This window comes from Cryptomeria japonica, chromosome 3 (assembly GCF_030272615.1).
Source record: "Cryptomeria japonica chromosome 3, Sugi_1.0, whole genome shotgun sequence".
Classification (NCBI taxonomy): Eukaryota; Viridiplantae; Streptophyta; class Pinopsida; order Cupressales; family Cupressaceae; genus Cryptomeria; species Cryptomeria japonica.
In genome coordinates this window covers 242,524,624-242,542,794 of record NC_081407.1, presented here as the reverse complement: position 1 = coordinate 242,542,794, position 18,171 = coordinate 242,524,624, and the positions used below count along the sequence as shown (strand labels likewise).

General features: G+C 33.0%; 1 protein-coding gene across 1 annotated transcript; it reads right to left on the bottom strand.

Annotated features, from left to right (window-relative positions):
* Positions 1-12,104: 12,104 nt before the first annotated feature.
* On the bottom strand, positions 12,105-13,082 carry LOC131074425 (F-box/kelch-repeat protein At1g15670-like). The gene has a single exon (XM_058011053.2). It carries the CDS (start codon positions 13,080-13,082, stop codon positions 12,105-12,107), a length of 978 nt encoding a protein of 325 aa, XP_057867036.2.
* Between the last annotated feature and the right edge of the window lie 5,089 nt (positions 13,083-18,171).

Genomic DNA, 18,171 nt, shown 5'->3' with positions numbered 1-18,171 from the left:
CTGGTAAGCCATTCCTTCTTGTTAAGTATTTGTGTAGCCATGTACCAACCACCACAACAGACCCAACTGGATACTGAAAACCATCATCATCTACTTGATCACATATCAACTTTTTCTTAGGTTCTACACATCTAGCTAGCCAATACTCAACCTGCTCATCGTTATCCTCAGGTGCAACAACAGCATACACATGTCCTATAAAACAAATTTAAGTACAATGTGTAGAAATAAAACATGTTAGAATTTATAATTCAAATATGTAATCATAAATTATATAACAATACATAAAAATATATAATTTAAAGTTATAAATGATAAATTGAATTAAATTACCAGGTTGTATGAGGTCTGAAACACGATCATAATCTTCTGATGCAAATGCATGATCGGGGTCTTCATTTCTTCTAACATCTTCATATTATGTCTCAGTAGGTGTTAAGGATTTGTGTTGCCATTCTTCGACCCATTCCATATTCTCGCATTCTTCCCATTCACCTGCAACACAAAATTGACAAAAACATGCAAGCTCTCTAGTCCATATAGTCCAAGTGTTAGAATTAGAACTCTTAAATGAATTCCATCTAGCTGACCCATCTATTGTATCACAATCATATCTTGGAAGGATATTCTCCTCTTTAACTAGCTAGAAGAAATGTCTAATTGTAGAGTTCTGACTTGATCCTATGGATAAATTTACACTACACCAATCCACAATTGCACTTGCATTTTTAAATTTAGCCTTTTCCTCAAATTTGAGCTGCTCTCTGCAAATGGCTATCTTAACACGTGCATTGGCACCATCATTTTCTCCTTTCCCATGTCCAGCCTCAAAAAAACTCCAAATGTGTTCGATGTTAGTTTTCTTATGAATCCTACTCAACCAACAAAACATTCTAGCATTCTTGAATTGCCCTATGCAATTATCAGACCATATTAGATGTTGTGTCGTCTGAATTTCTCTCTCCCTCAAATTCTAAAAAAAGGTCTTGAAGCAAAACTGGACAAACTTAGATGAGTGTAATTTATTATCACTCATATAGAAATGGTACTCTCTCAAAATTTTGCGATCCTCTTGTGTACTATCTGGTGCATGCCTATAGATAATATGGACAAAAATTGATACCTGCACTGAATTATAGTATTGTGATTGTACCTAATCTTGTGGTGCAAGTGTGTACTTCTCTGCAAAGTCAACAACTTAAAGTATACTACCAATAGGAAATGTATCCTTACATATTCAAAACTGACCATCGAGCCATCTAGCATTTTGAGTGTGTTTAACATATTTAGGTATGATGTTACTCTTGAATTAATTCATAAATGCATGAACACTAACTTTTTCAATGATTAGATTGCATCATTTTCCAACCTTTCCATCCTTCAGTGGATACTCAATAGTTTTAAATCTTTTAACATCAATTAATTATTGTCCAAAATCATTTGAAATATTTTCATGCAAACATTCATCCAACAATGCAAGATTGCCACATATATCACATACACTAGAAACACATGCATTGAAAAGAAAATTTTATTCATTTAGTGGGTTGCAAAACAAACTTGAAATAAACTCCTTTATAGTTTCAGGTGGTATATTTATATCACATTCTTGGAACATTGCATTACTATGCATGGTAACATGTATATATCGAAATACATCATAATGGTAGTGAAATTGAACATGAGTTTTGCAACAACATGTGACTCTTTCCTTGTTAATTCAAACATACCAAGGTTTACACTTTTCAAAAGACCTCTGACAAATGCTAATAGTCAACACCTTATCATCCAAAAAAAATTTATACAATTCAATTTGAGTCATGTCCAATATGTGTTTTGGATGTGGATCACGAATTTTTGACCCAACTCTTAATTTAAGAACATCTCTAACATTAGGTGATACTCTCGTATTATCGTGCCAGAATTTTTCGATCAAATTTTTGACTTCACCAGTAAGTTCATATCAGACCTTGGTAGTCTACCACTAAAAGTCCACAATTTGTTTGTCGGATCACTTTCAAAATTAACTCTTCTTTTTACAGCTCTTGACAAAGTTTTGCGATGAATACTAAGATATCCACTTATGTTACTCATCATTCTTTTATTAGAAGTTGTTTGGCTTACAAAAGCTATTGTTATTGCCCGTCGTGCCGTATTTTTATCCTTAGACTGACTTTTCTTTCCAATTGTATCAAAGGTGCTAGCAACAGTTGATACAACTTATTTTAAAGACTCCTCCTTCTTCTTGGGATTGACATAAAAAGCCTAACTTCTTCATCACTTTTTGCATTTTAGTCATTTTAATTAGTTGTACCATTAATTGACATTGAAACCCAAATTTATTATTATAAAAAAAATGTCTAAACAATCTATTTGCATGTGTCCTAATCTGCCTCCATCAAACCAAGCCAGGAAGGTTGTCTAGTACATCACTTTTAATTTCAAAATTTTCATTCATTTGATTATCATTCAAACATGTTTCATTTTCAATTGGTGCTTCCATGTCTACATGCACAATATTGGTTTTAGTTGCAGGTGGATTTTCAATTTCATTTGGAGTTTCAAATTTGGTTTCAATTTCAATTTCAAGTTAAGATCTAGTTTCAGTTGGGGTTTCAATTTGGATTTCAATTTCACTTTCAACTGACTTCTAATTTCACTTGGGGTTTGATTTTCAATTAGAATTTCATTTAATAAGTAACCTGCTTCTACTAAATCACCAATTTCTTCATGAAAAAAAACATAGGGCTGTGAAGACATAGATGTATCCAATAATGGATTAGAAGATGCCCCTAAATTAAATGGTTCTATTGTATTTCCTTCGTCAGCATTTATGGTCTCATTGATGTTCTCCTCTTCTAAAATGATTATGGAACTTGAAGCTCCTTGTCTCATTCTTGATCTTCTCTCTTGTTGGTGCATTGCCTCCTTCTCCCTATTTGCTGCAATCTCCTCAGTTGTCAGAACCTTCCTTTGCTTGCATTGATTTGATCCCATGGCTACACCAAAATTTGAATTCGAATCAATCTCCTTACCAAATCGACAATAAGACAAAAAAAGAGAATGATTAATCAAAACATTCTCTTTGCATATCGTACCTGTCAGCCAATGATTGAAAAATCATTCAATCATTGGGATTTGTGCTTGTGGGCCAAATTCTGGTCCAATGGATCTTTTCATAAATGGGTGCCCATTTTCTAAAACGGGTGCCCGTTTTGCTTTCAATGGTATAGAGCGAAACAGGCACCCATTTTTTAAAATTAGGGGTGGGAAACATTCCTTAGCTTTGTTTTTTACTTCGGGATAGCCTTGGTCTCACCAAGCCTATGCTTGGACCTCCAAAAAAATGACTAAGGTAAAATGACATCATATTTCTACCTTCAAGTAATTTTTTGAGGGCCTTTCTGATTGAATTTTTTGACGAAATGAAAACCCATTAGAGTTTTCAGCGTCTTGATCTTAGAAATGTAAATTTTATAGTGATAAGATTACTTTTACTATTTTTGTATTATTTATTAATCAAAAGTGGAATCTAAACCTAAAATACCAAGGTTCACTAAAATTGTAATAACTTTTTGGTTCTTAGGATTTTAGGAAAATAAATTATATGGCATCAATCTACGTACAATTCTTTTGAATATTAAAAAACAAAAAAATCAAAAACATAAAAGTTTCATCAAATTATGGTGGTCGTACACCCGATGTTTGGAAAATATACTTTATTGTCAGTTAAAAATTAATTAAAAAAAATATATTCAATAAAAAAATAAGAAAAAATATTCTCATCAATATTTGGTGTCTTAGGTATCATTTCCCAGAAGGATTTGCAAAAATTCATTTATTTGCATCAAAAAAGGGTGGTAGTACACATGCATGGTATGGTCCTGAAATAGGCATTTTGAAAAACTAATTTTTAAACATGCCTACTAAAAAGGGATTTCTACCATGTGGGTATTAAAATAAATTACATATTTGAAAATTAGACTCTGAGCACTACATTTTCTATTACTAGAGTTTTCCGAGATTCAATCTCTAAGTGCACCAAATTTTGACATCAATAGACATAAAACTTGAAAAACAGAGAAAACACTTCCACTTTTTGCCCAAAAGTGGGACTCAACTTCTTGCAGCCACCCTCCATCCAGTACATTTTGGTTAACCCGACATAGGTATTGCTTTATTTCTTATTTTCACTTCCAAGTCCAATTTGTATGCATTTAATCAATTCATATTTACAATTATATATATTTAGAGGTTCAATTCATACAAAATAGATATTTTGTTAAAAATTATATTGTGACTTGCATAATTTATCATTTTTTTGCTCACATCTAATTTATATTATATGTTTTTTTTCATTTTTAGAAGCATCTATTTTCATAATTCATTGGTTGATCATTAATTTTATAAAAAAATTGTATTGTTTAATCTATTCATCCAATTTAACCTACATCCAACATCCTAGTAAGAAGAAGTTATAGACTTATGGCTACCCAAAATTTAAATACTAAGGGGTGTGAGATAGGGTTGAATAACCTATTCTATGGTAACTTGGGTGAATCCTCAATCACTACACAATACATACTTAACATTATAGAGCATAATTCCCCTTTTACTTTTAATGATGATGACAATGACTCACTAACTAGAGTTATTGTTGACCAATTTGGGATGCTTGACCATGAGTTGCATAAGATTCAATAATTATATCAACAAAACATTGGTGCCTTATGAAATGAGCTACACTATAATAGAAAAACAATGCTTGGCATTGGTCTTTGCATCACAAAAATTGAGACACTACATGTTAGCACATTCCATCAAGCTAGTAGCTAAGATTAATCTGCTCAAATATCTTCTCAATAAATCAACACTTACAGGAAGATTGGGTCAATGGGTCATGGTTCTTACACAGTTATTGAATATATAGACCGCAAAGCCATGAAAGGACAGGTGATTGCAGATCAACTTGTTGATGCTCCACTTGAAGATACTCAACCTATGCATATAGAATTTCCAGATGAATCTCAAATGCACCTTACTCAACAATCCTGGAAGATTTTCTTTGATGGGTCTTTCACTCAAAATGGTTCTGTTGATGGAATACTTTTTATTACTCCTCAAAAGTATTCAATCCTGAAGGCTTATAAGATTTTTTTCCTTTGTACAAACAACATTGCAGAGTATGAAGCTTTGGTGAATGGGATCAACCTAGCTATCGAATGGAAGGTTCTCGAATTACACATCTATGAAGATTCTCAGCTAATCATCAATCAAATCAATCATATGTATTAGAATCGAGATGAGAAATTGATGTCGTATAAGAGAATGGTGGATGATCTCAAGAAATATTTTACTTTTGTATCATTCCAACTGATTCCTAGATCTGCAAACAGAGCAGCAGATGCTATGGCCATCTTGGCATCCATACCAAAGTTACAAGAGTCTAATTTTCACTTTGAATTTTTGGTGCAAGAGTTACATTACCCTTCCTATGATTCTCCTAAGCCCGTATAGTCTCTTCTATTATCGAACAGGACTCATCCCGCTACATCCAAATTTACTCTTATCTGCGTGACCAGATTATCCCTGAAAATCTTACCCATAATGAGAAAAGGATCCTTACCAAAAATACTTCATGGTACGTCATCATTGCTAATGATTTATTTAGGCGAGAGTTGGATAGTACTTTGCTTAGGCTTCTAGAAACTGAAGAGTTTAAATGTGCATTATCAGAAGTCCATGAAGGTATCTGTGGATCTCATTTGAATGGTCTTACTTTATCTTGGAAACTACTAAGGGCTGGCTACTACTAGCCAGATGTGGAGAAAGGCGCTATAAAGTTTTCTAAAAATTGTGAGAAGTGTCAACTATATGGAAATCTCATACACGCTCCAGCAAGGGATCTCATACCCTTCATTACACATTGGCCTTTTCAGCAATGGGCCTTTGATCTCATTGGTCAAATATATCCTGCATCATCCAACAGACACAAGATTATAATAACTGCAACTGACTACTTCACTAAGTGGGTAGAAGCGGTTCCGCTCATTAAAGCGACCGGTAAACAAATAGCTCTATTCATCCTAAACTATATCATTTGTAGTTATCAGATACCTTCATCCATCGTGACTGACAATGGAGGACAATTCAAGAATAAAGATCTAAATGAGCTCTATGAGAAATTGAAAATTAAACAACACAAATCATTAGTATATTACCCTCAAGGTAATGGACAAGATGAGACATCTAACAAAAACCTATTGACTATCTTACACAGAATAGTGAATGAATCTAGGAAGGATTGGTATTTGCAGCTCAATCATGCATTATGGGCCTGTAGAACAAGTATTAGAACACCTACAAGGGCTACACCTTTTCCTTTAGTGTTTTGGTCCGAAGCAGTATTACCTATTGAAGTGGAAATACCATCTTTAAGAATTTCTTTGCAAGGTCTTGTTACTGATGAAGACTATAGAATGTGTAGATTACAACAACTTGAGTTGCTAGATGAACGTGGGCAAGTGGCATTCGCTCATCTGAGAGTGTATCAAAAGAGAATGTCTAGAGGATATAACAAGAAGGTTCGATAACAAGAATTTCAGGCTGGTGAACTAGTTCTGAGAGAAAATCCAAAAAATCAATAGTTTCGAGACAACAAAGGGAAGTTTAAACCCAACTGGCTGGGTCCCTACATCATTACTGTAGTCTTTGGCTCGGGTGCCTATCAGATCTCAACATCAAAAGGAGAACAACTCCATGAACCGATTAACACCATCCATTTGAAGAAATTTTTTACTTAGCAATCTCTGCTCCAGCAACCTGTACAACTAAAAAATGTCTTGAAAAAAATCATAAAAATCATAAAATATCCTAAAAAAAGAAAAAAAAAAAAAAAGAGAGAGAGAATGCCTTGGTGAAAACCTGGTAAACAAGCACCTTGGTAAAAAAAAAAAAAGAGATATTTGCCAAGCAGGTGAAAACCAGGCAAACAGGCACCTCTTGTACTCAAGCACTCCATCTATCAATGCAATGTTGGCATTCCTACTTTCGTGCATCTATGCTTTCACTTGTACATATATTTCAGTCACTTTTGTGACACTCTAGTTCGCTGGAACCCTCATGGCTTGAAACTGATTAATGTCCTAGTCTTAGGTTAATCGATAGAGCACATTACATGTCCCAACCAGTATCAACCAAGTCAACTTTATGTCAATGAAACCTGGTCGTCCACTCCGAGTTAGGCACCTGTCTCCTAACTACTGAAGAGTTTTATCACTGAGTACACAAGCAAAACAACATTACTGAAAAAAATCACTAAACAGTTTGAGCTATGCATGAATTTTTCTTTGTGTGCTATCTTTTCTATTGGTTTTCGATTGTTATCCCTCTAAGTAACTCGAGGAACTCTATCTTGACTAAGAGGAGCAAGGATTGGGGGCATAATTTTTTTTTGTTTTCTGCTTGTCGGAATGATTTCGATTATTTGGAAAGATCTAATTAGTTGGGTGTCTGTGATAAGAGTCTTCACTTCAAGGTGAAATCGTGACACATACCTCAACTCCGCTTATTTTTATGCTGCAGGGAGGTTCACATCATTTCTTTGTCTATTTTGAGAGAATTTCTTTATCATGCAATCTGAGTCCCTGTGAAATCTATCCAAGGATATGAATGAAAAAGGGTCATTGTGGACAAGATAGTTAATATTTCACATAAAAAGAAAGGAACTCTAATCTGCTTGCTATGTTTGTTAACGCTCAGTGATGAAACTTCAGAATTTCAAATCCAGTGACTAGATTTAGGTTGCATCTCATTTTGCATTTCATTCTGCATTTTGTAAATTTAGAGTGATTTCGGTATGGTAACAATGATCTCGTTATCTTCTGAATGAGAGTCGGAAGCATCATCATTTCTTAGCTAAGTGGTCTCATTTTGATCATTTCTCTGATCGAGTACTAGTAATAACGATTTCATCATTTAGCTAAGTGGTCTCTCCTCCTTTGCATAACGCGTGTATGCAGTAAACTCCTGCGACATCCCCTGAGGTCTACCATACTGCCTCATCACTCGAGTAACCACAAACTGCTCGACCACTATCACTGATCTGCCAATGAGAGGTTGAGTCATAAATAGGTCTCTGTGCACAACTCTCTAGTCATCCCCAGGCTCAAGACCCCTATAAGGTCTCCATATAAAAAATATAAGATCCTCTAGCTACTATCTCCAATACTCTGTCTTGCCCAGATGGGGCTGAGTAACATATCCGAAGTATTTGTATACAATGGGCTGTTGTGGATCTCTAGCGTCACTCACAATCAGTCTACAAACTGGGAGGTGCTCCCAAACCATACCTGTAAAATCAAAACCCCGAAGCCATACACTTCCCTTCCTGGTAAACCATCTCATGCATCTCACGATACATGTGCGCCAGAATACAAGAACCCCATCCTAATCTCTGAGGGTGCTCAACAACCCTCTCTAGCATCCTGCCCCAGCTGCATAAGAAACCCTATTGTCCCTTGTTCGACATAAAAAGAACAACCGATGAATCCTACTAGGATGCATGCCAATGAAAATTGATCAGTATACCTAGCCATCATGTCATACCAACTGATAGACCATGTCAGAATGTCTGCATCGTGGAATACCTGGCTAGGAGCTAATGGGCCAGGACGCTGTGCCGAATCATAATCCACCTTATCCCCAGCAAATGGAATCCAGAAAATCCTATATATATCCTCGAGAGTGATAGTCATCTCCCCAACTAGCAAATGAAACATGTTATGCTCATAATGGAATCTCTCTACAAGTGCAATGAGCATCCCATGATTCACATGGATATGTGGCATCTGTAAAACGTGAGTCAACACACACAAATAAATATGTTCTCTATCTATATCAGATAACTCATGAACTAATTTCATGATCGATGGATAGACACATCTGAAAAGAACGTGAGGTAGTTGAACTTGCAAGAATCAAACAACAGATCATCAAAAAACATTTCAAATAATGCTATAAGAGAAGTAAAACATCACACAAATCCAACAAAATCAATTGCGAACTCAAATTTTCAAGTTTGCACCCTAAAAAATGCTCATTATTTCTTAAACAACATCACACAAAAGAGGCAGTAACTCGTATGAATTGGGATTGGGCATAGGATGAAAAAATAGTCTGATATGACACAATAAATTCCCTAGGATGACAAAATGGTCTGTGAAACATACTCTCGTATGACACAAGGGTATATTTGGGATGACAAAACTAGTCAACTTAAACGACACAAGAATTTATAGCAGTTTATTTGTCATATGAGATAGGATTCCATCTCGCACGATAAATCAACAAAGTCTAACTTTTACATGGCTAAAAATTCAAAAAAAAAACAAAAAAATTCAGAAATGAAATGATTAAAAGGCTTAAGATCGATCACTTACCACTGGCTCATAGTTCCGAGGCCGATTATGTCGTCTCTGGCACTTGAATCGATGCTCCTGGGTGGGAACCACCATTTTTCTTCACAAAATTCTTTTTGAATTTTTAAACTAGGAGGGTTAAAATGAATTGAAAATGACACTTTTACCTCTTATATAGCCAAAACCCTAATTTTTCAACTTGCTCCAATGGACATGAAAATTATACCCTTAGCTAATTTGCCCATCTTGATTCCATTTTCATGATCGAAATCAATATCCAAGATCATTTTGCTATTCAATTTCACAAAATTTGGACCACTTAGCAATTTTCATCAAAAGCTCATTCTTTCTTCAAATTGAGCTCAATTATCCTATTTTAATTTATGAAATATCCTTCCATATTTAATTAACTAATAAATTTGCCATTAACCATGCAAAAAAGGAATTAATTTATTACAAAAGAGGAATTAATTGCAAAGCAAGAGTTAAATTGGAAATAAAATAAAAGAATTGAATTGAAAGAGAAATCAAACTTGAGATATTATTTCTTTCTTCTAAATTGAGAATTTGAAATCAGAAGAGCAATTAAACGAATTTAATCATTCTCTAAAATTGGAACTTAGCTTTTGAAAAAAGAAGTTCAGTTGCATTGAAAAGACTCTTTTCTTGAATAAATCAAAGAATTGCATAGAATCACCTATTTTTATCATAAGTGCATGGAATTAATTAATTCTTATCTCTAATGAAAACTCAAACTTATAATCTGAATGCATTTCAACTAAACTATAGTTGGAATCTATCTCAAAGTTAACTGAATCTGATTTCTCAATTATTTAAATTATCCTAAATTGTACTTTTTGTTGATCTCTCTTGTGATTCTCTATAAATTCAGCCTTGAACTCTCATTCAAAACACCCTGGAGATTTGTTATTATACACTTTTTGCTCTGGATTCATTTAATATATTGTACTTGCTTTTTGAGATTATTGCATCTTAGTTTAATTTCTTTTTGCGTATTTGATGATTGCTTGAATCCATATTGCTTACTATTCATCCATCTAACATAATCTTGCATCCATTTAGCTTAATCTCATCCTCATATAGATTAAATCCTTTGTCTTGTTGTAGTCTGCTCACTGGTATTGCTTATACAAATCCGAGAGCAATCTTATACTCGCATCTCTTAGAAGGCAATGGGTTGATTTGTTATGGTTTTATTATGCATGCTTATATCTATCTAACCATACATGTAATGACTTAATTGAAGTGGTGTGTCTTACAGCTTAAAGACTTATTTCACTTTTTTACACACACAATACGTATAGATTAACCATCATTAAATCTTGATTGAAATTCAATTGAATAGTAAATTATCAAATATATCTTGTATTTCAATCTTAGCTTACAAACAATTCAACTAGAATCATTTCATGCACAAACATTTCTACAAATTAAGATTTTGTAAAGCATAATCAAGAATCAGCCAACTTTATTATTGAACATAAACAACACATGGAAGGAACTTCGTAGCAATGTGACCTTGTTAAACAAATGTTTATTGTTTTGCTTGCTTGACTTTATGTGAAGATAGGTAAGAAGAATTAACTTGTCCATTTAATACTTAAATCAATTCCCTACATTTGACAAGATTAAAGTGTGTAGAGGGTGGCTAATATCAATATATACTGTAATAGGAAGTTTCTCGACTTAATAAATTGAAATTTGTATGATTACCACTATTTTACTCTATATAAGAATTAAAAACTGTACACATGTAACAAAGCATAGAAAACTTAAATTATAAAATTGATTATTCTTAAATCCAAACTTTTTTATTTTTCTTGAAAGAAAAAGTGATAAATTATTTTTTTTATTTTTTATTTTTTATAAAAGATTTTATATCATTTCTGATATGAAACCTATTTTTTAAAAGATTTTTAGCCAATATCATATATTATGTGTTGGTTTCTAGCCAAAAACATGGCTCATACATGAAAACAACATACATCCCGCTACAATGAGACAATTCGTGGTTCCGCTGGACCTTGACTCTCTATGCAATATCTTTTTTTCAATTAATGATAGAGGTATCGATTAGATTTTTTATTGTGCCTTGCAAGCCTCTTGAAAATTTATACGCTAGATCTATGTAATCTGGAAATGAATTTGGTCCTTCATCTACTTAGCTGCAATATGGTAATGTAAAAGGGCTTACAAATCTCATATATAAGAATGAGATTTAAAGAGTGAAATAAATAAACACTGCTAATTTAGGCATCACTGCTAATTTCAGCTTTGAAAGAGTTTATTGGAGTTGAAATGTTTCTGAGAGCTCTTAGAATGTTATAAGTATTTTGTTCAGTTTTAATTTAGAGAACATATATTTACAGATGTTAATGACGACTTTCAGCATCCATTTGAAAGTTGAATGTTGGAGATTAGTTCTCATGGAACCTAGCTGATCCATTGGCACTATCGTCTATATTGTGTATAATATTCAATCAATAGCCCTTGATAGATATTTTTTGATGAATTTTATTTATAGGCTGGTAGAATAGGACCTGCTATACTTGGAAGATCCTGGAAGTCTCTCGACGTATATCATCGAAAAATTCTTGTAATCTCTTAAATTATTAAAACAATTTATATGTGTTAAATTTTATATTTCTTTCAAACTACAATATATTAAATATCTATGGTGACAATAGATTTGACTGTCGCGTACACTGAAAATTTCGGGTCATCGAGAGAAATCCACCTCTGAGATAGAGCTGCTCCAGGCTTATACATATAAAATTTGGGAGTCGTCTCATTTCCGCACAAGAAAATTTGGTCACGCCACACTGTGACTTGAATATACCTAAGTTTTTGAGGGAGGAGTTCCAATTCTCTCCACACATTTCCCTCCCAATCATATTGCTCTATTTTTTTTTCTGTAACCGCAATTAGCCGTCCAAACATAGCATATACGTACCGTGGAATGTAAAAAGACAAATTAACTGTTGTCCATACTCTTGTGTTGGGATCAAATCTTTGAGTTCTATCAGTACAAGTAATGACATAAATCATTCCTTCAAGAAAAACAGCCCCACAATAGCTAATTTCATGGTGCATGTCAGGAAGAAGCTCCCACTCATCTTCATCTACTTTATATACTGCTGCTTTACGTGATGGAGAACTAAAATCGGCATACACTCCTACATACCCTCCGGCAACGTAAATTGATCCCTCAGGTGAGGCACAACAGGCAAAACTATTTGTCACAGTTGGAATTTGAGCACCTTGTTTCCATGTATTAGATAATAAATCATATATCAAAATTGTTGAAGTATAATTTCGATTCAATTTCAAACCCAACAAAACAAGCTTATGTTTAGCACACACAATCTGAGATTTCCTATCGAGATGAAAACCAGTGGGAATACAACTGCGCATTATACTGGATTGACCAACTGGATCATATATAGTTATCGCAGCTTCCTCGAGCAAGCATACATATGTTTTAGCCAGCCCAAACTTAATTTTATCTTGATAAAATTGAGAACATTCCATCATTTCTTTAGCAGGTTCCAACAACTCCTTAATCTTTCGCTGAGATTTATATGGCACTCTCAATAATATATCTCGAAATATTTGTTCAGGGAGTTCCTGCAGAAAATCCATTATCAAGTCTTTCTTTTCAAAATAAGATATGAAGCTCTACTTCAAGGGTTCTTAAATTGTAGTCATTGTTTTATACTTTGAAAAAGTTTCTCCAGATTCAAAGGCCACAACCTTTGGGAATGCCTTCATAAAAGGCCACAACCTACCTTTGGGAATGCCTTCATAAAAGGCCACAAACTTTAGCAATGCCTTCATAAAAGTATATATATATATATAAACCTTTGTGTGTCATAAATATAATAGATATAATTTGTAAGCAAAAATTATGTTTTTTTTCAATTTTAAATTTATTTGAAATAAAAAAAGATAATAATTAGGGATTTTAATTTATGTGACTTAAATTAATTAGTCTATTTATTTTTTTAATTTGAATAAATTTGCATGTCTATATTTCAAAAAAATAATGTAAAATGAATATAAAATTTTAAAAATAAAATAAAAATAGAGAAAGTAATCTTATTGACTCTTAAGATAAAGATCATGTGCACAACAAATCTATGAAAAAATATATATAAAAATTGGCTTCCAAAAAATTAGCTAAAAATGAAAAAAAATAAAAAAATGAAATTAATTTTTAAATGAATGTTTTTCCTCTACATTTTTACTTTAAATGCTTTCAAAAAAAAATCATGTGATTAAATTTGATGATGGTATACTTGCTTTGATGTATATTTATATTAAAAATTATTTAATTTTCAGAAGATTATAACTTACCAAAGACATTTGATGATGGTATGCTCGCTTTTAGGTATGTTTATATTAAAATCTATTTGAATTTTGGGAAGACTATAACTTACCAAAGAACATAGTAATGTACAAATCTAATTATAATAGTACAGTCTTTCATGTAGTTTATGTCTTAATATTTGAAGAATTAATTTAAATAGATAATTATCAATAGAAAAATTATTTGATAGGTTAAATTGTTTCGAGTGAAGGTATTTCAATTTTTGTAAGTTCTTAGCACTATAATCTAATTATTTATTTTATATTTTAAATGGCTTCATGTAGAAAATGATAGGTCCCACTTTGAATTGATGCTTGGTAATTGTAAGATGTATTTAAATAATATTTTAAAGAGATTTGAGATGCCTTGTGTGTCTAGAATCCTCCTATGACAAATTTTATGATTGATGGTAAAGTCAAGGGAAGTTACGCTAAAATATTATAATGGATTATGAGACACGCCACGAGCATCTATCGAGAAGATTATTGATCTTAAAAGGAGTTTTTTTTTTTTTATAGTCAGATATGATTTATGATTAATTATGAATAGTTTATACATCTATTACTTTTTATAGATTAGTTTCTCCATGATTTTGGGTGTTAGAATTTGTGACTAAATTTGAGTAGGATATGTAATATGTGAGTTATAACTCTATTGAAATCAAATTGACAATTGTTTTTATTACTATTAAATTATATGTTATGGGTATTGCCTAATGAGGACCTGATTTTGCTCATACTATGTAGATTTGACTTCATATTCACCTTGTGCATCATCCAAACCCTTTCTCTTGGCCCCTAAATTGGGTAGGACTAGGGTGTGGTGCCTTGGTCCCTAATAGACCTAGGGCGCCACCCTTTGTTCCTCCCAAATAAGGCCTTGCTTTGGGCTCCTTGGTTGTTTAAAGTTTTGAGAGAAAAAGCCAACCCCATGTAGGCCCATGTCATACGAGTAACAATAAGGTCAAGATTCAAGCATTGGATTTGACTCTCATGTTTCATGTTGTTGAAGACTTCATAAAACCCTCATTTCATGTGGAGGAAAACAAAAAATCACAAGGAGGTATATCATTTGTGTTTTCAGTCATTATTCAAAATCTCCCTCAAAAGGAGAACATTTCCATTACTGTAATTCAACCACCTTTCATTTCTATTTCATGGTTAATTCCAAAACCGAGGTTTGACTTGGGAAAACACCTATTCCAAACCTATTCCCTCGTCATTATGTGTGTAGGAAACATGTATAGAGCTCTGATGTTTAGAATAACATTGTTTATAGTGATGAATCGATCTCCCATTGGAGTGAAAAAGTTAGGAGGACCAGGGTGTGGGCGACACAATCCCAACATTTTAGGAGCTTTTTCTGGGAACAAGTTCGAATCTGCATACATTGCTCAAATCCAAATTCTTTGATCAATATTGTGACTGTAGCTTATTGATTCTGCATTTTTACAATCATTATCAATGCTTTTACCCTAATATCAACAACTCAGCTTACAAAAGAGGTTTATCCATCTAAACCCCCCAATCCAATCAAGATTCCTAGTTCTAATCCTTGTTGGTTTGTGAATAGATTTATTGGATTTTAACCCTCTTTTGAGTGAAGTGGTTCTTAAATAATAAAATTAGTGGTTTCATCCTTCTATGATGGAAACCCTAATTTTTCACTAGTACAATGATTTTATAAAAAATACCTCTTTACGAAGGGGGTCAAAGGTATAAACACACACACGCATATTCTAAATATTGATTGAGTATTATATTGTAGCATTATAAATTGTATCTTAACTTTTCTTTGATTCTACTCACACCAACACAAAATCAGCATTCTCAACATCTTTGTGGGACACTGTCCAAATTTTCATCCTAATTGGTAGGACCAAGATGCCTTGAACACCATGCTTCTTCCAAAAGGAGTCGAAATTATCCAGACATTCTATATGATATTATTAGCCTTTGCATGAAGATATAAAAGAAAGATTCATCAAGGTATCATGATCTAATTAGAGCATTTCAATTCAAATCTAGTTTTGTCCTCACAAAGAAGTTTTTGAATGTAGACGATTCCATTATAAGTTAAATTTTTATTCTAATTCAAGGGTTAATTTAAAAATTGGGGTTTGAGCCCCTATCAGCAACACCATTTTCCTTCTTTATCTATGTAGGTGACAATTTTAGGTGCTACAAATGAATATTCTAATAAAGAATATGACAATAATTAGATCCAGCTTTTGCAGGAGAAAAAAGAGTAGGACTAGGTCATCAAGGGTATTTCAAGCTCACAAATTTCCAATGAAATTTTGGGAACAAATTGTGAGGGACATTCTGATTTTGAAAGTTTCCTATTTCTCTACATCTGATAGATATATGACCAGGATGCCTAAAGCATCTTAGTCCTATACTTTTGAGCCAAATTTCCAAAAATAGATGTCTCTTTGTTCCTTCTTAGAGTTAGATTTGTGTTTACATACCGCATATATAGCTCTTTGTTTATGTCAAATGTTTTATGTCAATTTTGAACCATTTTCCATAGATCTACCATTCAAATTATATTCTTCTAATTGCATTTTTAACTCAATCAAAAGGGAATAGAATTCAATCTGCATTGAACCTTCTTCGTAATATAACTGAGGTTGAATCTATTGCTCGTACATTTTCCTTTTAATGTGATGTTTTTCAAATAGGTTAAATTTACATAGAAAAACTTATGAAACACTATTTCCATGGTAAACGTACAAAGTTGGGTCCAAATCCCCCGGAAGTCTGTAGGTTGGGAAATGAGCTCGCTAAGATTGAGACACTACATGTTAGCACATTCCATCAAGCTAGTAGCTAAGATTGATCCGCTTATATATCTTCTCAACAAAGCAACAGTTATAGGAAGATTGGCTAAATGGGTCATGGTTCTTATACAGTTATTGAATATGTAGACTGCAAAGCCATGAATAACCTATTCTATGCTAACTTGGGTGAATCCTGAATCACTACACAATAAATACTTAACATTATGGAGGATAATTCCCCTTTTACTTTTAATGATGATGACAATGAATCATTAACTAGAGTTATTATTGACCAATTTGGGATGCTTGACCATGAGTTGGATAAGATTCAATAATTATATCAGCAGAACATTGGTGTCTTATGAAATAAGCTACACTATAATAGAAAAATAATTCTTTGCATTGGTCTTTGCATAACAAAAATTGAGACACTACATGTTAGCACATTCCATCAGGGCAAGTGCAAGGTAATGAGTCACAAATTTGCGGAAGTTCACACATTGAAAAATGCACTCTTATAAATGGGGGCCCGTTTTCAAAAACTGGGGGCCCATTTGTGCTTCGAGCTCCCAAGCCGAAAGGTAACGGGGGTCCGAAGCAAAAAAAAGTTTTTAAACAAAATGGGGGCCCGTTTTTTAGAAACAGGGGCCCGTTTTTAAAAACGGGGGCCCTTTTCTAAAAACGGGCCCCCGTTTTGTTTAAAAGTAGGCCCCCATTTCTAAATGGCATTTTTCCTTTTTTTTCCACAAGCCGCCCTTGTTTGAAAATGGGGGCCCGTTTTGTGGAAGTTTATTCCACAACCTGCCACTTGGCTCGGGATTAGGCCCGGGATAGGCCTGGGATGGCCACACCTAAGACATGGACCTGCAAATTCAAATCTCCATGAATGAAAGCACAAATATGAACTTTAGAAATAGTTTACACGCCTCTAATTAGAGAATTTTTATATGAAATTAAAACCCATTTCAGATTATACTGTCTAGATTCTAAATATGTAAATTTATTTTAAAATCGATTATTTTAACTATTTTTCATTTAATTTATACTAAATCGGGTACATAAATTTGAAATATTAACTAATTTTGTTAATTTAATAACTTTTTTATTTTAAAGAATTTTGGAAAAAAAATTATATGTCATCAATCTACACAAAATTATTTTGTATTTAAAAAAAAAAAATCAAAAAATGTTAAGTTTACATCAAATTATGTGGGTTGTACACGTCAAATTTTTAAAACGATAATTACGGCCATTAAAAAAATAATTTAAAAAAAATTATTAGAAAAAAAAATACAGAAAAATATGCTCATCAATCTTCAGTGTGTTACAAACCATTTCCCAAAACGGTTTGAGAAAACAATTTTAATTGTGTCAAAAAGTGTGGGTCATACACATGCATGGTATGGTCCTGAAACAGGCATTTTTAAAACATAGTTTTCAGAACTCCATTTAAAAAGTTATTTTTTATTATGTGGGTATTAAAATAAATTATATATTTGGAAAGTACACTCAGAGGGCTATCTTTTATATTACTGACTTTTTCCAAGATTCAATCTCTAAGTGTTTCAAAATTTAAGCTC

Bases quoted from the DNA above. Each gene is read 5' to 3' on its own strand.
- LOC131074425 (XM_058011053.2), bottom strand. From the start codon at position 13,082: ATGGATTTTCTGCAGGAACTCCCTGAACAAATATTTCGAGATATATTA.